The sequence below is a fragment of the Hetaerina americana genome, unplaced genomic scaffold (genome assembly GCF_022747635.1).
Source record: "Hetaerina americana unplaced genomic scaffold, ioHetAmer1.1.p SCAF_3, whole genome shotgun sequence".
NCBI classification, from domain to species: domain Eukaryota; kingdom Metazoa; phylum Arthropoda; class Insecta; order Odonata; family Calopterygidae; genus Hetaerina; species Hetaerina americana.
The window spans coordinates 19249877-19269899 of NW_027286874.1; the positions used below are offsets into that span (position 1 = coordinate 19249877).

The following is a 20023-nucleotide window of genomic DNA, read 5'->3' on the forward strand; positions in this document are numbered from 1 at the left end:
TATACCTGGTTCAAATTTGTTTGAAATTCGTGGGTGAAGACTGATAAAAATGTTCATCTATCGTAACTGTTAAGTGAAGAGAATCAGGCCTGCCGGTAGGAAAACGAGTTTATTCAGAAGCTCCGGAAAGAGTGTCTACTCTTCAGCTGAGGAACCATTCTCAAGCGTCTAACCTAAACGATTGGCAGGACTCAACGTAGACAATTATTTGAAATTGTCTTCAAAAGTCACCGAGTATTAATTTTCCCTGTAATTCGTACTTTTACCCGTTTGATTACTAAACAAAAATATTTTAATTGCCAATGGTTGCTGTTTGTGCTTTTAGGATTCGAGAGCAGTTAATGTGTGGCACACAAGGTTCAAGTGTCACGGATTTCTAATGGTATCCACTAGGTAATTTTTTCCCAATACTAGCATGTTTTGTTAGAATTTGGTATGACAAGTGGAAAGTTTTACCCTGATAACATATGGCTAATGCACCATCAGCCGAGTTACAGCAGTGCTGGAAAATATTTCTTGGGGCAATAAATTGATAATACGAGTCATTGAAAGATTTGACAAATTTGCAAATATTCTCTTATTATATGCCTAGCATGGTGTTGGTTATTTCTGTTGCCGATGTAAGGTATGGAATATCATGTATTTCGCTCAAAATTAGAACTATTTGCAGTCAAGCCGGTTCTGAAGTAAGTCATTCAGTGCTACGAACCAGGGATTGATGAGAAGCGTTGTATTGTTTTTCTTGTAAGAACTTTTGTTGTCATTATTTTCTCAGCCTTGGACGTAGTAGTCGATTTTTGTTGTCTGCTGACATTCATGTTATCCGAGTAGGAATATTATCGCTACAGTATGGATACTTTTCTGCAAATACTTACGCGAGCTAATTACATTGAGGCCACCAAGACCAATTCATCATATATTGTTATTTTTTTCTGGAGTAACTTTATGTTTGGAACTTGAAATCCATATGTATGGAGTAGCTATGGTATTTTCTGTGATTGACATAGTGTGATTAAACATTTTGGAACGGTAGCCACCCTTTCCATTGTCAGTAATTATTTGGAGTAGGTTCCTGCATGGTTGAATTTACCTGTGTGTGTGCTGAATGGAGGGGTGTAGCATTTGTAGAACCCATGCCAGAGACTCCAGGTTTTGGGACGAAAAATGTACGAGGATTTATTCGTCAGTGGATGTTGGTATGCTAAACTCTATAGCAGGAGGTAATGTGAATCCACTAAATTTCATAACGAAGAACTAAGGAAAAAAATAATCATGTTCCAATGACTCCTTCAAAACTGGAATGTATCAATAGGGTGGATGTGCAGGGCATTGAGAAAGATTGAGTCACTATTGTCTCCTTGGATGAAATATTTGCACAGACAAGTCAACAGCTGCAGAAGAGGACTACCACTTGGAGAATTATGGGAAAATTAGGCGGGAAATGATAAATAAAAGGAGTTAATACAATGCATGTGAATGGTAATATTATTTGATGAAATATTTGTTGTTCCGTACTTAAGTTTGGCTGATACCATTATATAAATACAGTTATCAAACCCAAGGTCGATTTGGTAGATGATGGTAGAGTTCACCTAGTGCTAAGCCCGACGTAGTATGAAATATATGCATCAGGGTAGGGGAGCCAGTTCCTTTCCCTGTACCGGTAATGGTATCCCAAGAAGATCTGGTACCCGAAAAATCACCCAGCGTGCCCAGAGAGGCTTGCCTGGGAAACGAACCTGGGCCCTCTAGTCAGTAGTTCAACGCTCTACCCCTAGGCCAACGAGACCAACCCCCACCACTATATACATATGAATATTTGGGTACAAGGGTATTCTGGAAATATGGATGGTTCAAGGAAAGGAACTGATTCTCAACCCTGAATATGTGAATTTTACGTACTATAGGGCCTTTTACCCACTGAGCTTTACTATTGCCTATCAAATTGTGTTGAAGCTTAGGATTTTTTTTCATAATATGGTAACTGAGAAGGGAATCTGAAGCCACGTAAATTATTCATCCCACAATCTTATGGTGGGCACACATATGAACCCGAGTTCTGGCAACTAAAGGGCCATATGTTGTATTCTGTGGCAGGAAAGGCAAGATCTCTGTGGTTTTCATCACATAAAATTCTTGCAAAGCAGCATATACGACAGTAGAGTAGAATAGACCCAGATAGGATAGGTCTTGGTTAGTATGTATTAGGGCCATGTTGAGGACAGGGCGATCAGAATATATTTACTCTTAGTAAGAAATGGAAGGAGAAAATATAGATATTTTACAAAGGACAGTAGAGTTTGTTGGATTGATAGTTATTGAACAGTTTGCAGTTAGAGGGGAAGAGAGCCAGTGAGGGATTGAAGGATAGTGTGGATTGAACAAAACAAGTGTAATAACTATAGAGCAGTTGAGAGATAGAATGTTATCAGTAGAAGTAAACAAATGTCATTATTCATGCCTAAATACTAACAAGTAACCATAGGGTGCAAGGAACAGGACATACAATCAATTAGAGGAAATAATTAAGAGTATCCTAGTTGGGAACATATAATTGCTTTGGGAGATGAGAGTTTGGTGATGAGGCAAGGGTTAGATGCATTACAGTTGAGGAACGTACTGACTGCAGGTATGAGCAATAGACTTCAGCAGGAGATTGGGCTTAATCATAAAGGACACTTGATTTAAGCGCCACAGTAGGAATAGGTGTGCATAGAAAATGTCCAGGAATACAGAAAGATATTATTTAGACAAGATTATAGTTTGACACGGATGAAGGAACAGCATGATTAATATGCAGTCTCCCGGTAGCGGATGTGGATTTAGATCTTAATTTGATATTATTAAAGTGTAAGATCCAATTCATAGGGATAAATGGGAAAACAGGTTGAAGAAAAAGAATGCAGAAACATTAACCAGAAAGAGGAGAAATGAGTAATTGCTGGCTGTAGAGAAAATTATAAATCAGGAAAGGAAGATGGGTATAATTGAAGAAAAATGGAAACAATGCATTAAAGGGATATCAGAAGCGAGCATAACAATAGGAAATAACAAACAAAACTATAGGTACGGACAAGGAAACCATGGATTGCAGATGAGAGGAGAATATGGAAGAACATAACTCAGAATAAGGTAGAAAGAAATTATAAACTGAGACAAGAAACTAGCAGGGTGAAATAAGCATGGTGAGTTTACTTACCTGGTTTCACCTTACATAGGAAAAATCTACGCACAATTTTTAAAATATGGAGAAAATTCTCTGATTGTACCAGGAAAGATTCAAGAGAAGGAATATGTGGAAGAATTACGTGTTAAAAACCTTAGGCCAACAAGCCTAGACATTTAGACAGAGAATTTACTGTGGATGAGAGATGATATCTCTGCTGTATTGAATATGTGTTTGTATATAAATATTACCATTATTGGGGGGGTCAATAGCGAAAAGAATAAATTTAAAAAATGCTCATTGTATGCATTTGAATGTTAAATTCCAAGGGACTGTTAATTTATTCTTATAGCTTTTACTAATACTTTGCCTTTAGATAGTATTTATCTCGAGGAATAAATATGATTATAAGGTCTTCACTAGTTATCTGTGCAATTCTTCTTCGTACTCCCTCATGCTATCCCTCCCTTATTCTATCTATTCCTTTGGAAATCAATTTGAATGAATATTTGGGCTTCAGTTAATAATTTTGAAACTGAATACCTGTGGGGAGGATGAGGATGAGCAATGGATGGGTTTGGGGATGTAATAGGATATTTAATTGATACAGAGTGAATCTGAGTGTGTGTGGCTCCATTGATTTGAGTGTTAAGGAATGGCATTCAATGCAAAGGAGGAATGATGGGCCTTGATTATTTGCTCAATCGTGCCAACCTCACATTGTTTTTGCTGACTTGTATCTCAAATATTTTCAAAAGAAAATCACATAAAACATTTGTTGTAGATTTTGTATTCATGAGGGTGATTGGAACATACACAAATATAATAATAAGTGTAATATTTTGTCAAAGTTATCAATTGAAACTGAACAAACTGAGTTTTAATGTGTAGGCGTATAGGCAGATCTAAATAAATCTTGCTTATTCAGATTTAGGCAACTGGCAACATTCAGGCAACTGGTCTCTCCTTCTCTTCACTCTTTCCCCTCCAGGTTGCCGTGTACTTGTCTCCTTGTCAAGTATCACCCCTATTATCTAAAGTGGATTGCACCCACCCCTGCAATAAATTACTTAATGCCAATCAGGCCATCACTGACGAACTGTAGACAAAGTTATAGATATTTGTATCCTTTTGATGAACTGGAAGCTGGTTAAAAAAAGGCAACAATGTAAACTCCCAATAACTACAATTAGAATTAGTAGGTCATGACTTGTACCCCAATGTGTATGTCATGTCTTCCAGTTCATGAAGGCTCACACTTTTATATAGTACAGTGCTGCAAAGAAGCTTGTCTTCAATTTAGCATTATTAGCTCAGTCTGAAGAGTGATTGAATGCAGTCCTCCATTCTTTCCAAACCAAAAGTCTTTTCACCTGGAGAGTGTTTCCATCTTACTGCCCTCATCTTTATTTGGCCTATGTATTCATCCCTAAGACTTTCTCTTGTGTCTTTTCCTTCTGTTTTACCATTTATATCTTCCTAACGGATGATTGTCTCATGTTTTATGTAACACATTGGTTCTTTATCTTGACATGGTTTCCATCTAGCATTTAGCTCTTTTCTTGTACATATATAATTTATAAATAAATCTCTGATTCATGAGTGCCATGCTAATAATTTCACTGCTTCTGCATTGGAATATAGGTATCATGTTTGCCTTATTGGCCTGATCAATTTGCATGCATGCAGTTGATGAATAATAAATTTCTCGCAGGATGTCTCCTGCAAGTTAATTGCAGGAGACATCCTGCAATTAACTTGCAGGAGACTGAAATTAAATATTTCTCTGGTTCTTATAACTCCTTGCAGTGCAACATTTGCCTTTGGCTTCTTACTTCTTTATATTAGGGTTTTAATTTTCTCTCAATTAATGTTTATGTTATTTCCTTAAGGCATTTGAACAATTACATTGAAGAATGTCTGCATCTCAAACCTCTGATAAAACTATTGTCATCATATCTTTTTCTTTTAATTTCAGTGTAATTTATTTGAAATCCATTCCTTATGCTATTGCCTCTCCCAAGTTAACGTTGGATAATGAGGAAAAGGTTAAAACTTACGGTGAGAGGGTTTGCCTTTTTTTTAGTTCTTTATTTAGTTACTATTTATCAGCCAGGTTAGTCGGGTGGGTAACCCAAAGGTTGCAGGTTCTAGTCTCACCCCAGGCATGGGTATTGTATCAACTCTGATTGATTAACCCCTGAAACACATCTGATGAAAAGCTAAAGGCTTATCAGGATCCCAATGGGGGTATGTACCACCAGTGTCATCTGGAGAGCACAAAAATAAATTTCTTACAAGTTGAGCACCTTGGGTACTTTAAAGTTGTTAAGATCCTTCGGTTGTTGTAGTTATTCCAATTTTGTTCAGTTCTGAAAAACATGAACTTATTATTTAAAAACTGGAAAAGAATGTGTGATTGTGAATAATTATTTTTTCTGTTTATCAGCCTGGTGGCTCGAGCATCCTCACAGGCCTAGGTACATATGTGTTTGTATGCCAGGAGAAATGGGAAGGTGCCAGCTGGATAATGTCAGTTAGACATATATTTAAGAACATTATTATCAACTCACATGGCTTCCCAAATATAGTTGTAAATTTGAATGTAATTTAGAGGTCATAAAATGCTGTTTTAATTTCAAAATAATTGGAGGAGATGTGGAAGTAGTACCAAGTCAAACTTAATAAATGTCTAAATGTGGATGAGGGAATGAAAGCAGTGAGGAGCGTGAGTGTATCATAAATAAGGGATAAAAAGAACAGCAATGGTAATGATGGACATGCTACATCATAAGATAATTAAAAAACCATGGGTCATGGGGGAGGGAACATGAATACAGAATTGGGAAGAAAAATGTATGGAGCTTAATTAATAACTTAGCAAGAAACTAATAGGACAAAGAAAACGGGAAAGATCACTGTAACGTTATGGAGAAATTTCAGGCACAGAGAAGTAGAAGTGCTCTATAAAAGGTAAGAAAATTGTTTGGATGTAGCATGGAAAACTATCAACCTATAGAGATAAGATGGAATTTATTATTAGTGTCAAAATTAATTCAGGGAGGCTGGTAGGAATATATATATAAGGGCTATATTTTTAAGATATTAGGTCAGCTAGTTCATTATTAGAAAGGGAATATGAAGTAGACAAGAACTGCTTGGCTTGAGGATTATTAGATAGCATGATAGAAAAAGTACTGAGGGGGACAAAATCAAATGGGGTCGCAGAAAGAGAAATGGATTGGGAAGTGATGCAGGGTTGTGCACTATCACTGATACTTTTCAACAAATACGCTGAGGAAATGTGAAAACAGTGGTGTAGGAAAGGCTTACACTTTGGTGGCAAGGTGATTAATTTAGAATTGCAGATGATCAAGCAGTAGTGAGTCAGACAGCCTAGGAATTTTAGTTATTATTGAATGTGACAGGTATCGAATGAAGATTGACCCCTAGAAATTCATAGTAATGAGATTCTCATGAAGAAGAGTTTAGAAGAGAAGTAGGAAAGCTAAGTTAAAATTTTAAGTAGGAGGGAATAAACTAGAATAGGTGGAGAAGTTGTGTATTTGGGCAGTATATTAGTGGATAATAGTCATAATACTGGGGACATTAGAAGAGGAATTGCCTTATTGAAAGAGGTACAAGAAGAGAAGGATTGATGAAAGGTACACTAAGCAAAGAGGTGAAGAAAAGATTACTACAGACTGAAAAATGGAGTGCAGCACTTCAGTGATACGAGACTGTCTTCAAGCCTAGAGTTTAAGTGAAGATTTTAGGATAGATAAGAGGATTTTGAATGTGTGTGTGTGGTGAATGATTATGATGATGATGACACAAAGTTGGGTAGGGAGGAAGACAAAATCTGTAGTTTTAAATAAGCTGGGTGAAGAGAGGAGGTTATTGGGAAAGACGAATCTAATAAAGAAAAAGCGGTTGAAGAAAATATTGAAAGATAGTGGGATTTGAATGTTGTGATTGGAGAATTTTGGGTAAGTGGACCAGAGGGAGGAAGAGAGTAGGCATTTTAGACAGCATGAAGTTGGCAGAGGTTTCAAAAAAATGTAGAAAGAGGTAGTGTAAGACAAATCAATTGGAAGTTCTAATTTTATTTTTACATAAAAGTAAATAGTCATTACCATGGTCTCCAAATCCTGCCTTTACTAGGTGATTATTTTGAATGAATGAATAAACCTGATTAAATTCCTGAATTAGTTGAATTTTTAGAGGAACTAATGCAGTAATTGCTGTACTGATTTAGAATTGAGGCATCAGGAGTCCATATAGGGGTCACCATTTGTTATTCATGCACATGCCCATGTGTTTTCAGGGGGGTGCAATATGTCTATGACATTAAGTGTTGTCACAGAGGCAATAAGACAACACACTTTAAAATTATAAAACTTTATTCGATCTAATAAAACGTTTACTGTGAAAATATGGATTTGCAACTTCATTAAGCCAAGTGAAAATTTGCAGCCATCAGGATATTCTCTGAATCGGAGGAAACAGTTTAGGCAAAATGGGAATGTGCTTTTTCATAAGAATACTATACTGAATAGCTGTATTCTGCAGTAATTAATAATATTACTGAACAAAGAATCTGTTTTGAAGTAATATATGTATGCCATGAAAAAGCAACTTTTCAGAGTAAGCTTTTTGAAAAAGCTTGCCCTGAAAACATTGGAGAGTCATAATAATTATATTTTGGAAAATGGAAATTCATAAAATTGCATTGAAGTACCCTGAATTTGAGTTGATGAGAGTCTATGTTCTCAAAAAATATATACCATTAATGGTAGTTAGCTAACTATTTTAGTGATTCATGCAATTACTTAATCTAACTTAATAGTTATAGTTCTTACTATGAATATTTTCAATAAAGAGCAACAGTGTCAAAATTTTTACTTAATTAAGGCACTCTTTTACACTTGCCATTAGAAAAATTAAAATTTTGGCTCCGAAAAACAAAAAAATACTGGAAATTGTTGTATGGCATGACTAGCTAGTGGTTTGAGGAAGTAACAGCCTCAACCATGTTCTGGGTCAACAGCTGGCGTCATGAGATACACACAGGCCCCAAGGTGGGAGTAGATGTTTTAAGAAAACTTCACATTGAATATCCTGAACTACTAACTTTTGGGGTGCAATATTACATCATTAATTGGGACCAAAATAATCATGTTTATCATTGAAATGGGTGAGAATCTAAGTAAACACCCTCAAGAGTCAAAGTCTCGCACATAAAATTGAAAGGCCATTAATGACAGTGACATGTTTTTGATTATAATTTCTTCATATAATTGCTGAGTTTTTTGCATCAACCTGTATGCAAGATACATTTTTGATAAAAGTAATGTAAGGTGTGCTCTTCATTCAAGAAATGATTGTCGATGGTAGCAATCAATTAAAGAGTGATGCAATCAAACCTAGCAGTTTTCTGAGCCTCCCTTTGGTTTCCCTAGTGGGTGTAATTCATGTCTGGGGTTTCATATTATAAGGGAATTGGGACTTATTCCAAAGCTGAAGCCATTGAGTAAATCAGAACTGCTGCCATTGGAAAAATGGATTGTACCATAAATCTATAAGAGAACTTGCTTAATAGTAAATGCTTTCCTTGAGAATATCCTTATTTTTATACCCAACCATTTAAATTGATCACAGACATTACTGAGAGTTAAACCCAGGCCCTCAAGTTAGGAGTTAAATGCTCTCTGCCCACTGAATTATCACACCCTACAATCGGTGACAAAATATCGGGTAGTAATAATTATGCTTAAGGTGCTCTGAGAGTTGATCCACCATTCTGAAACTAACTTACATAAAAAAATGTATATCAAAACAACCCAGCATCAATGTTAGAGGCAGAATTTAAACCCCTTACTCTCCAAAATATCACCAACTTGTGCTCCATCTCACCTACAGGATTGGACTGATAACGTGTTAGATTTTATTTGAAGCTGAAAAGATGGCCAAATTAGAGTACAATTTTAAATTTGTAAACATTACTAAAAAGGTTTTCATTGCAAGTAGAATCATTCGAGAATTATTTGTGAAGAGTGAACAATATGCCATGAGCTACATGTAATGGCTTCATTAAGTTTGAAAAGTTCATATAGCATTGGGGAAAGCATTACATTCAGTAGGAAATGGCATGGATCATTTATGATAAATAAGTGTTACTAGTTGACAAATGGCAACATAAGTCTAGAAACTCAGCAGTAAGCACACTTTTTTCATGTTTGACTGCGTTTGTCAGATAATCGCCTGTCCTTACATGCTATAGGGTGATACAGTGACTAACTCAAGTTTCTGGGGGCACCTGTGGCTTGATTGGCGACCTTGGGAACACTTTTAATGCCATCAGCAGGAGAAGGATGGTGAGGAATGGGAGCATCACTCAAGTGTAGCATTCAGTCAGTGCCCTCAGAGTTTTTGTGTCTATTCAAGCATTAAGTCATACATTACTCTTCCGTATGATAAATGCTCAAAGATTGCCATTTCAAATGGCCAAGGATTCACATTTTAATATAATATGATGGAAAATAATGTTGTCAACACTTGAAGTTTACTTGCTGTTGAAAACATTCGCCTGGACCAGTAGTTGCACTGTTAACTTTTCACCCTCTGAAATTTGAAAGCCATTAACTATACAGGATTCTTAATCCTTAACTGCCTTTATGTATTTTCATGAAAATCCCATGTAAAAAATTGTTCATATGTGAAGTTTTGGCCTGACTTATGAAAGATTATAAATTGTGTAGCTTATAAATTACTTCTTATGCAATAGCTGTCCATTTTATTTTCTATATACATACCTAAGTAGTATTTTTCAGGAGTTCAATGCAGAATAATTTATAAAATACTTTTATTAACCATCTTCCAACAGTAACAATTCACATGTTTTATAAACCCACATAATCATGTAAAATTTTTCAAAATTTCATATAAAAATCTTATCAAGCATGTTTGTGTTTTGAGGAATGTATACAATAATTATATTTAATGTGCTCAGCCATTAGGGTGTATTTGCAGCTTCACGAAACAAACTGTATACATATGGAGCACCATAATATTTTCAAATTCTCTAGGATTCTGTTTCACACAATATGACCAAATAGGAATGCTAATTCCTATTAGATCTTGAAATAATATTTTGGACAGAAAATACTGTCATGGTAGATGAAATTTGCATCGCTATTTGTACTAAAACATAAGCAAATGGAAGTAATTTTTTTAATGAAATGGATGGACATAAATATGCATTCCATTAGAGTGTCATTGTTCTCCTTGTCATACATTTTAAAGGAATTCTTGATTGAATTCCACCATCACTTGAAAATTTTATGAATGTTGATTATTATGGAATGTAATAGAAATTCAATGTGTGTGTGAATACCAAGGTATTCCTACTCATCCATTGTTATGAATAAGATATTTTTAAAAGTATTTAACCATTTTATTGTGATTTTTTCTTGTAGAGATTGGGTTGTTCAATGAGCATTGTCATAAGTTATGACAAAATACGTATATTGCAAGAAATACATCTATGTTGTGGTTTAATAAAGGTTTTAAAAGTTACTTTTGAAAGTAGACATTTAGCACATGCAACATGCATGACAGAGTAACATTTTTAATGCCTAAAAAAATGATTGATGGCCATCAATTGAGTTAACTCCTGACAATAATTTTGGTCACATTCAATGATTTTGTTAATGAAATCGCTTTCATGAATTTTAAGTAAATTCTTCTCAAGTGGGCAATTTTTTGATAGTTCAGTGGTTGATCAGTCCAGCAGCATAATTAGTTCACAGAGTTAGCACCCACAGAAGAAAAACAACATGACAGCAGTCCCAACACTTGCTTCACTCTTATCCAATCCTTTTGGACAGACTGGTTAGGGTGTCTTTCAGGATTTCTGACAATCACCCACTTTAAATTCAGCACAATATATACAAAGGTCATCACAGCTCATCGTGCTTCGGTCCTGTAAATTCTTCATGTGAAATGAAACCATTCTTATCTTGGTCTTCATGTTGGAATATCTCCTCAACCAATTTATCATGGTCTTCTAGCATTCGCTTCATATCCTCTGCTGGTTCTCCACCTTCCACATCAGTTATTTGCTTCTTCAGGTACTCACTCACCTGAAAAAATAGCTTAATTAGCTCTGAGGACTTTTTTAAACTTAAAGAGTTATTCACTGCAATAAAACAAATTATTGGTTCCTCATTGGAGTAAAAATCTGTATGCATAACCAAGAGGGTTCACTTTTTTTTTAAACAGTATGGGATGGATAACTTTCTTGAAGTTATGAGGCTATATGGTAAAAGTGAGTTGGTAGCCTGAAATCAGTTATTCCCCTAGGATTGTAAGTCATGTGTGTCAGTAGTTTCAAAAAGCAGTAAGTCACTGTATTTTAAAACTGATAAAAAATATGAAGAGGGACTTACAGTAGTATCTGATGGCAGGTTGTGTTTTTTGTTACTAGAGGTAAGTAAATGTGTTGTTGTACAGTTGTAGAGGCTGTACCGTTCAAAACCTATCTTAACCAGTAGAATAATTTTTAAATTAATCACAAAGAAGAATTAAGAGACAGGCTTTTGACATGGCAAGTGTTCACTTCAGCCAAAACACAAAGTGCCCCTTGGGATTGGCAGGTTTGGAGGCAACATTCATGGAAAACTAATTTCTAGTTTAATTTATATACTATGGTATTTTTATTTCTGTTACAAACATCCATCTCATGAGTCATTTTAAATTGGTGAAGTCTCTGCGAGTCTGTATTACCTATATACGAGGGTCATCCGGAAAGTAGTACCCGTTCGTGCCGCATGAAGTGCTGACGACGCGAGTAGCCGCTGGACGAGGTCAGATAGCTTCAGTGGCTTGTCTGCCTTCTCTGAGCCAAGTTGCGTGACGCTAGCATTGCCTGTGTTGTTTCTGTGATTGTTTACAATGTTTAAAAAAATTGAGAACGCCGCCAGTTGTGAAGTGAGGGCAGTGATTAAATTCCTCAATGCAAGAAACGTTCGCCCATGTGATATTCATCGCCAATTAAAGGAGGTGTATGGAGACAATGTAATGGACGAGTCGTCTGTTCGGCGGTGGTGTCGCAACTTCAACATGGGGTGGGGGAACACACACGACGATGAGCGTTCGGGGAGACCGTCTGTCATTACAGACCAACTGGTGAGCTCAGTTGACGAATTCGTGAGGAACGATCGGCGCGTCACAATTGATGACATCTGTGAGCATTTTCCCAATGTTTCTCGAACAATTGTTCATGAAATTGTTAAACACCATCTGCATTATGCAAAAATTTGTGCAAGATGGGTCCCTCGCGTATCTCAATGAGCTGGCGGCGAAGGACTATGCAGCAGGAATACAGAAACTTGTCACACGTTATGACAAATGCCTTAATTTGCTTGGAGATTATGTTGAGAAGTAGTTTAAAGTATCCTCTTTCAAATAAAATTTTTTATGTTTGTTAATATTTACTTTTGTGTCTTTATTTCACGAACGGGTACTACTTTCCGGATGACCCTCGTATCAAGATTGTTTAATGTTAGCAATACCAGCTGTCTTTTGTAGTATTTTTATTACACTTGTAAGAACAAACAAGGGTATCATTGACTAACATAAAGATTTAATTTTACTTATAGGCTTGATGAATGATCATTATGTGTATAACAAATTAAATTAGTACCAAAGAGACTTTTCCAGGAATGTAAGAAAAACTTCAATTTCTCCCATTTCTAAATCATTTGATTAGCAAAGAATTACGAGATCTCATATATCACCAAATGACAATGTAAGGACAAAAGCCACACTGGAGTTGTTCTATATATTATATCCCACCAGTAGGAAAATTGCAGTATTTTGGCTTGAAATAACGTGCTATATATTATCTGATACATTTATTGCTGTGAGAGTCCACCAACTCTGTTCAAATTTGGCCGCTTGGCAGCTATATCTTAGCATACTAGTATGAGAGCTCCTTAGTAAAAAAAAATCAAAGCTTTTTCCCAATGTGTACAAATAGTTGGGGGCTAGAAAGTTTGTTTTAACTGAGGCCAAGAATTTGGATATGAAGTGTGTAGTTCTAGAATGGCTGATTAATTTTTCTGGTAAATATTAATTGCTTCTTCGGTTCGGGTTTTAACTGATTTTTATGTGACTATTTAATGCCATTCACCAAACTGAGATATGATGTGGACTTTTCCATGGAATGGATGAATAAAGATTAGTAATGTTATTTTATCCAGAAAAATCAAGAACATTTTTATTTTTGTAATTCTTTCAATGTTATTTCTTTTAATTGGCAGAGTGTAATCAGCCTGGGCAGCTTCTGCAAAGTGACATTTCAATAAGTCTCGGCTACATCATTTGGCAGACCATATGGAACAATAAAATGCTCAAGTGGCTAAGCAACATGTAAGCTGAACTATGGAGGAGTTTATAAGGATTTACAGGTATTTAAGATCTAGGATACCAATTAGGGTTTTTGTTTCGGCCAAATATATATATATATATATATACATACTATACATAATATACTTCAAGTTTGTTCATTTATGCCCAATCTTCCACAATCAGCTCAGCTCGTTCGCTTTCTCTGGATTCTGGTACTCAGCTCTATCCCCTATGCTCCCTCCAAATGCATGTCTTAACTTCTACCTCCTCACTTAGATTTCTACCATCTTTACTTTTACTTTCTGTCATGTAATCTATTCATCCAATGTTTTTTTTAAATTTCAGACTTTTAAGTTTATAACAAATCATATCTTCTTTTTAGCTCATACATCTGTACATTGCTCTTTTAACTACCCTTTGAAGTGATTCCTCCGTTTATCTCACATTTTGGAAATTTTTCAACTTCCCAAACTTTCAATTTTCCATTCTTCTCAAATTAGGAACAATCTAAGTTAATATGTAATTTTTTAAATGATATCTACAATTACAATAGTATGCAATGAATCCAATTAGTGCACATGAGACACATTCATCTTTTAACTTATATGACAACTCCATAAATTCTAAAAATTAGTTAAAGTTCAAAATGTCCACTGTGCATCTTAACCACAGGTTGAACTTTTAAAAGTTAATCATTTCTCAGATTAAAGAACTTTTCACCAAGTTAATATAAATGGTATGGCTAAATTGAATCCTTAAATGTAAGTAGGCACTCACAGGGATAGACATGCTCTGTAAGTAGAAATGTGGTCCCTCTCATTACATTTCTTTTAAAACTAGATGGGTTTAACAATCCAACGAAAGATTTTCCAGAATGAAATTCGAATAAATTTAACTACAAAATAGCTCACATGGTAGTATGCATTTACCAGGAAAAATAAGATGTTTCATTGCCTTTTACAAGTAGTTACTTAATTTAATCAAGAGAAACCATATATTTTTAATAAAATAAATGCTCAATTATTTTTAGTTTGAACCGCCATGAAGTTCTCTTCCACAATCACTAATATTAACATAAATAATTTTAAAACTTCAGAAAGAACAAGAAAAAAAAACATCTATTTAGTTCACTTGATATAATTAGTATTAGCTATCGAAAATTTCAGATCTTTGTGTTATGTTCACAATCCACCAAATCATAATTTGTTTACTCTCAATAATATCACCACAGATTGAAAATCCCTGCCATAACTGGCTATGAAATACTAATCATTTTCAGTTGATGGAAAACGTGTATGTACTTCATAGCATTTAATGGCAGGGGTTTTAACTCCATGCATGAATAATCTCTATAGAAGGAAATGCACATCAAATCTCACCACAACATGCTATCCCAGCACCAATCATGCATGATAAAAAATAGTCTGATGCAGATAATGTTTTGCTTAATCTGCATGTTTTTGGTGTTGTGGTAAGAGTTTAGAGTGCACAAACCAGAAAGCCACGAACCTCCTCTCGAGACAGCATGTTATCCTTGTCAGAATCTATTTCCTTGAAGACATTGGCAGTAGGAGGAGTATCTCCAATATTAAGTAGCTCTACTTCAAAAGTCAGAGTGGCTCCTGAAAGGCAAAAATAATATTGTTAAAAATTTTGCTACAATAAATACTTGCAGCCAGCTAGGATGTATCACACCTCACACACTGCAATTTTCTGATTGAAGGTTGGTTTGGCCAGTCAGGGTAGATTTCACCTCCTACCGAATTCTAAGCCATTTTAGAATTGAATACCCTTCCCTGTGTTGCATGTGGTTTCCCATAAAGATCTTTTATCAGAGAAACAAGGCTCTGAATTTATTGGGGGAGTCCAGAGGCATCACCCCGATTTGAACCTGGGTGGCGTATCCCTATCCTGTCCCTTTAGGAGAACTAACCTCTTTGACTTGCAGAAGAGGTTCTAGGCCTATCTACTGGCTCCCTGGGAGCCATTTCAATCATGGGGTTATAGATAATAGTCAACAGGGTAATATATTTTTTCTCCCCTAAGAGAGCCGTAGCATTAATAAATTTTGTACCTTGAACAAGATGAAATGTTGGCACTGCATGGAAGTAATTAATAATGTTGAAAAATTCATTTAATCATTCCTGTATATATCCTTTTAGACCAAAATGACTGAAAATAATTCTGACTGATAATAATAGTTCTTGAAAAAAGTAGACAAAGTGTGTCTATTGTAGTAACTTTCTCAGAAGGGTCAGCCCCTGGCCCAAAGGTTTGTATTGTGCCTAGTGTTATGCTGATTATTTAATTTACTGGGTATTGCATCCTCTGTACGGTTTTCTTTAATAATTAAAATGAAAACATATTCATGCCATTGTCACTTTTTAAATAACATTACTGTCATTGGGTAGTAACTGGGTTGCAGGAAACAATTATTTTAAGTTATTTTGTACTTTTGATAAATACATATAGAGAATTAAGATATTACTCTTGATATACTCATAATTTTCAGGAAATGTTCACATCACTTAAATGATTGCCCTTTTTATTTCAATCTTGCTATATTCCATTATTATCAGTTTTAGGAAAAATATTTTGTGCCTTCAAAGGTTGAGTATACTATATACTATCAATATGAAAAATGGCAGTATCACAATAAGCTAAATGCTTAAAGTTAATAGCTTTACTATTGCATCAGTAAAATTTGGTAGATAAATTTATTAAGTAACAAAATTTCTCAATCTGCATTTCTGTTAAAAGATTAAGTATATGAATAAAAACAGAGTAGCCAGCTCTTATCAAGTTACAATTATTACGTCTAAAACTTAGATGAGTGGCTTTAACTGAGCCCATGTACTTTTTTGGTATCTTTCCCATCTATTAATAGTATATCGTACACATCATTCTCTGTTAAACTCAGCATAAAAAAATAATGGCCATATAAAATTCAAAAGATTAAACATTTTACTCTCAAAATACCACTTTCAATCACAGTAAATTTCGATTTGCTCCAACATTATCCTATCCTATTATATTATATTGCCTCTAGAGTGCTCAGCATTTTTCCCTTATCAGATATGATTAATATTACTACAAGGCGATGCAAAATATATTATATAGATTAAGTTCTTTGTACTGAGAACCTTTTCTTCCATAAAAAAAGATTTAAATGCATGGTAATGAAAGCTTATGAGCATGGGAGTCATGTCTTGTCTTCATCAAATCTATCACAATAGTAAAAAGTTAACTCAATTGAGGTTTCGCCAATGCAGTTTATATCTGCCCATGGCTCCTAATTTTACTAAATGCTCATTTTTTGATCAATGAATTTGCACTTACACCACACAATATTTCAAATGTGCTCAGCAATGCCGACTCCCTTGGCCGACTGGCTAACTAAAGCTTGATCATCTGCAAAACCTAACTGATTTCATGAATTCTTCTCAGAATTTCACCCTTTTTCCAGTTCTTCCCTCATCTATGTGACCATTTCCATTTCCTCATGCATTGAAAAGCACTGGTGATAATGGACATCCCTGTCCTACTCCCCTTCCAAACACTGCCTATCCCTACTATCCATCCACCACTTGCACCTGAGCAGTCTGCAACACACACACATTGCTAATTAGTCACTCTGATCTACTCTTATTATCTGCAATACATTCATTAATTCTACTCACATCACTATTTCATGCCTTCTCAGAATCTGCAAAATGATTTATCATTATGCCTCTTTATATAAAATATTTTTCCAGCTTTAGTTCACCATGAAATAGTGAGCAGAAGTTACCTTTTGGAATGACATTTCCAGCCCCTCTGTCTCCATATCCAAGAGAAGGAGGGATCACCAGCCTTCTTCTCTCTCCAACACACATATCCAGGAGTCCTTGGTCCCAGCCTTTGATGACTTGTCCTACTCCAAGTTGGAAAGTGAATGGCTGATCACGGTCATGGCTGTTTCATTGGTAAGTCAGCAGACATGATGTAGCATGACAGATAAAAGAAATTATTGACTATTAAGCATTGGTATAAATTTATGTGAAGGTATTCAATAACTCGCAGTCACTTTTCATTCAAACCAAAGTTTTTTCTGATTAAACTAGTCAATAATGTGCCATTAATGGCAAAAAATAGTCAACCAACAAATGGAAGATGTGGAGTATACATGTACATGTAATCATTTAATAACATGACCAAAGTTACTACGCATTACAATTTGTTGTAGAATTAAATGAAAGAATAAAATCAGAACATGGTGATATTTCACGATGCAACACCGAAAACTTTGCATTCTCCTAAGATTGAAAAACTTTTGCTATGAAATTCAGTATTGTTAACAGCATTATTTTACCATTATTTTTAAAGGAATGACCCATGGAATCCATAATTTGAATTTCCAAAAGTCAATATGGTAAAAATTTTAAGTTTTTAATTTTGTAGGCATCAATTTCCACTCAATTCTTCATAACATAGGTAATTCTAATAGTTATATACAAACTCTATAATTAGATTCTGAAATTGCCCATAAAAATTGGATAGTTTATTCATCAAGTATGAGCTTTTATGAGGCAACAAATCCATATTAGATATAACAGAGATAAGGATTAGGTAATCAATTTAAAAAGCAGTAAAATACATCAATATCTCAATATTTACGGACACCATGGTACCATTTATTTTACTGATTAACCATGGAAATACACCGTCCCCTATCAATATAATGTGACATATAATGCAAGCATCCTCAGGATTTACTGATTGTTCAGAAGATCTAGTCATAAGCTGTAATGAACAAGGCATTTGGGCTTGGAACCTTTATTGTCAGTGCAAAAATGTCTATTCAATTCATCATAAAATTTTCATTCCAAATCATTCTAAATTTAAATTTTAGACTCCTCTTTCAATTATCTTCTTTTAATGTTCCAGTTAGCATTTTAAAATTTATTTTCAGTGAGGTAACAAATGGTTAAATTTACTTGGTTATTGTTAGTTTTTCTGTATATATGTTATTAGTTCAAGGATACTTAAAGCAAAAGTCTACTAAAAATTAATGGCTCTCAAGAGCTGCTTCATCAGGAACAGTTTTGATTATCATGATCAGAGTTGCAACTGCATTCAATTGCCATTCTTGATTAATTATTATAGAAACCATAATCAAATGGTAGATTCTCTTAAAGTCTCTTTCTATGCCAAAAGCTGAATTTCTCTTCAACTAAGAGGGTGATCTTATCTGGCCTTGGGTTATTACTAGCGGGTATCCTAAATTATGTTTATTGTGGAAGCTGATTCACTGGCATCATCTGTACATTATATTCCATGATGATTGTAAAACCTTCGTTTGTTAGTTCATTGAAAGGAAACCATTTATACAAAGAAGAGAAAATTAGGGAAATGGATGCCTCAAGTCACTCTCGCTCCAAGACTTGTGAGCAATGGTGTCAATGGACAACTTAAAACGTGGACTCCGTATGAATATATGTGGAAAAATCTAATTAATTACATTAAACGTGAATTATCTAAAAAAATTAGCTTTTGAAAAAAATCATGGTGTTCGAAGAAACGAGATTGTGGCGATTATATATATAATTTTCCAGGTGTATCATTCCATAAATATCACAATAATAACCTGATTTTTAAAGAGCATTAAGTTTGTGTTTCAGAGTTCATAGTTTCGAGAGGAGATAGGTCAAAAAGAAAATTTCGCAATGAGTATTGAAATAAAATAATTACAGCGTCTGCCAAGGACGACTTGAAAAAGCATTTAGAAAGTTCGGACCCCGCTCACGCAGTACTTTCGCGGTTGGGAAGCGAGTGAGGAGACGGAGAGAAGTGGTGCTCTTTTCCTCGCTCTGGACTTACGAGCATAAACGTTTCTAAAGGACAGGAGGAAAGCCTATTTCGCGGTAGCTCTCTCGAGACAGCCATATACTCGAGATTCTCTGCTCGCTATTCGATTCGTTCGGTGGAGCAAGCTTTCCCTAATCTGGAATCGTTAGTTGAGTAGACTGTTCGGGATTTAATGGTACTTAGTAGGTGGTATTTCTGGAGCATGACAGTTTGAGTAGTTCTTGTTTGGCTGAAGGCACCCCGCAGTAAAATCCTTTGTCACATGTTCCCGTTTCCAAGGGACGAGTCGACACCATGATGGGCCAGACAGTCATTTTCACCCTATAAGAACTGTGATTTAATCCTGCTATTCTGGCAGTAGCCAAAGGGTAAATACGTGGAATAGGTGGCTTCGATTTATCAGACACCTGAATTCGTCAAGTCTATTAAATGGAAATACCACGACAAGGAAGGAACATAAACCGTGGTTAAGATGGTTTGGAATGGTTGTTGAATTTTAGTTAACAATGGACATTAGCGGGCTCTCACGAATTTCCATTTGTAAAATTTTTGCTTTTCAATAAAATTTAGCAGCAGAGAAAAAAAATAAAATGCTCT

At 35.2% G+C, this 20023-nt stretch overlaps 1 protein-coding gene and 1 long non-coding RNA gene across 2 annotated transcripts in view; one reads left to right on the plus strand and one right to left on the minus strand.

Annotated features, from left to right (window-relative positions):
* Window positions 1–49: 49 nt before the first annotated feature.
* Window positions 50–17443, plus strand: LOC139690153 (uncharacterized). Its single transcript, XR_011701456.1, has 3 exons — window positions 50–393; window positions 13492–13638; window positions 17391–17443. It is a non-coding gene; the product is annotated as an uncharacterized lncRNA (long non-coding RNA).
* Window positions 10015–20023, minus strand: part of Fkbp14 (peptidyl-prolyl cis-trans isomerase Fkb14) — a 77219-nt gene continuing 67210 nt past the window's right edge. The window contains exons 2-4 of the mRNA XM_071587425.1: window positions 17370–17533; window positions 15089–15201; window positions 10015–11310 (exon numbers count right to left, since the gene is read on the minus strand). Coding sequence (XP_071443526.1) covers window positions 11128–11310; window positions 15089–15201; window positions 17370–17533 — 460 coding nt within the window. The 3' untranslated portion in view covers window positions 10015–11127. The remainder of the gene's footprint in view (window positions 11311–15088; window positions 15202–17369; window positions 17534–20023) is intronic.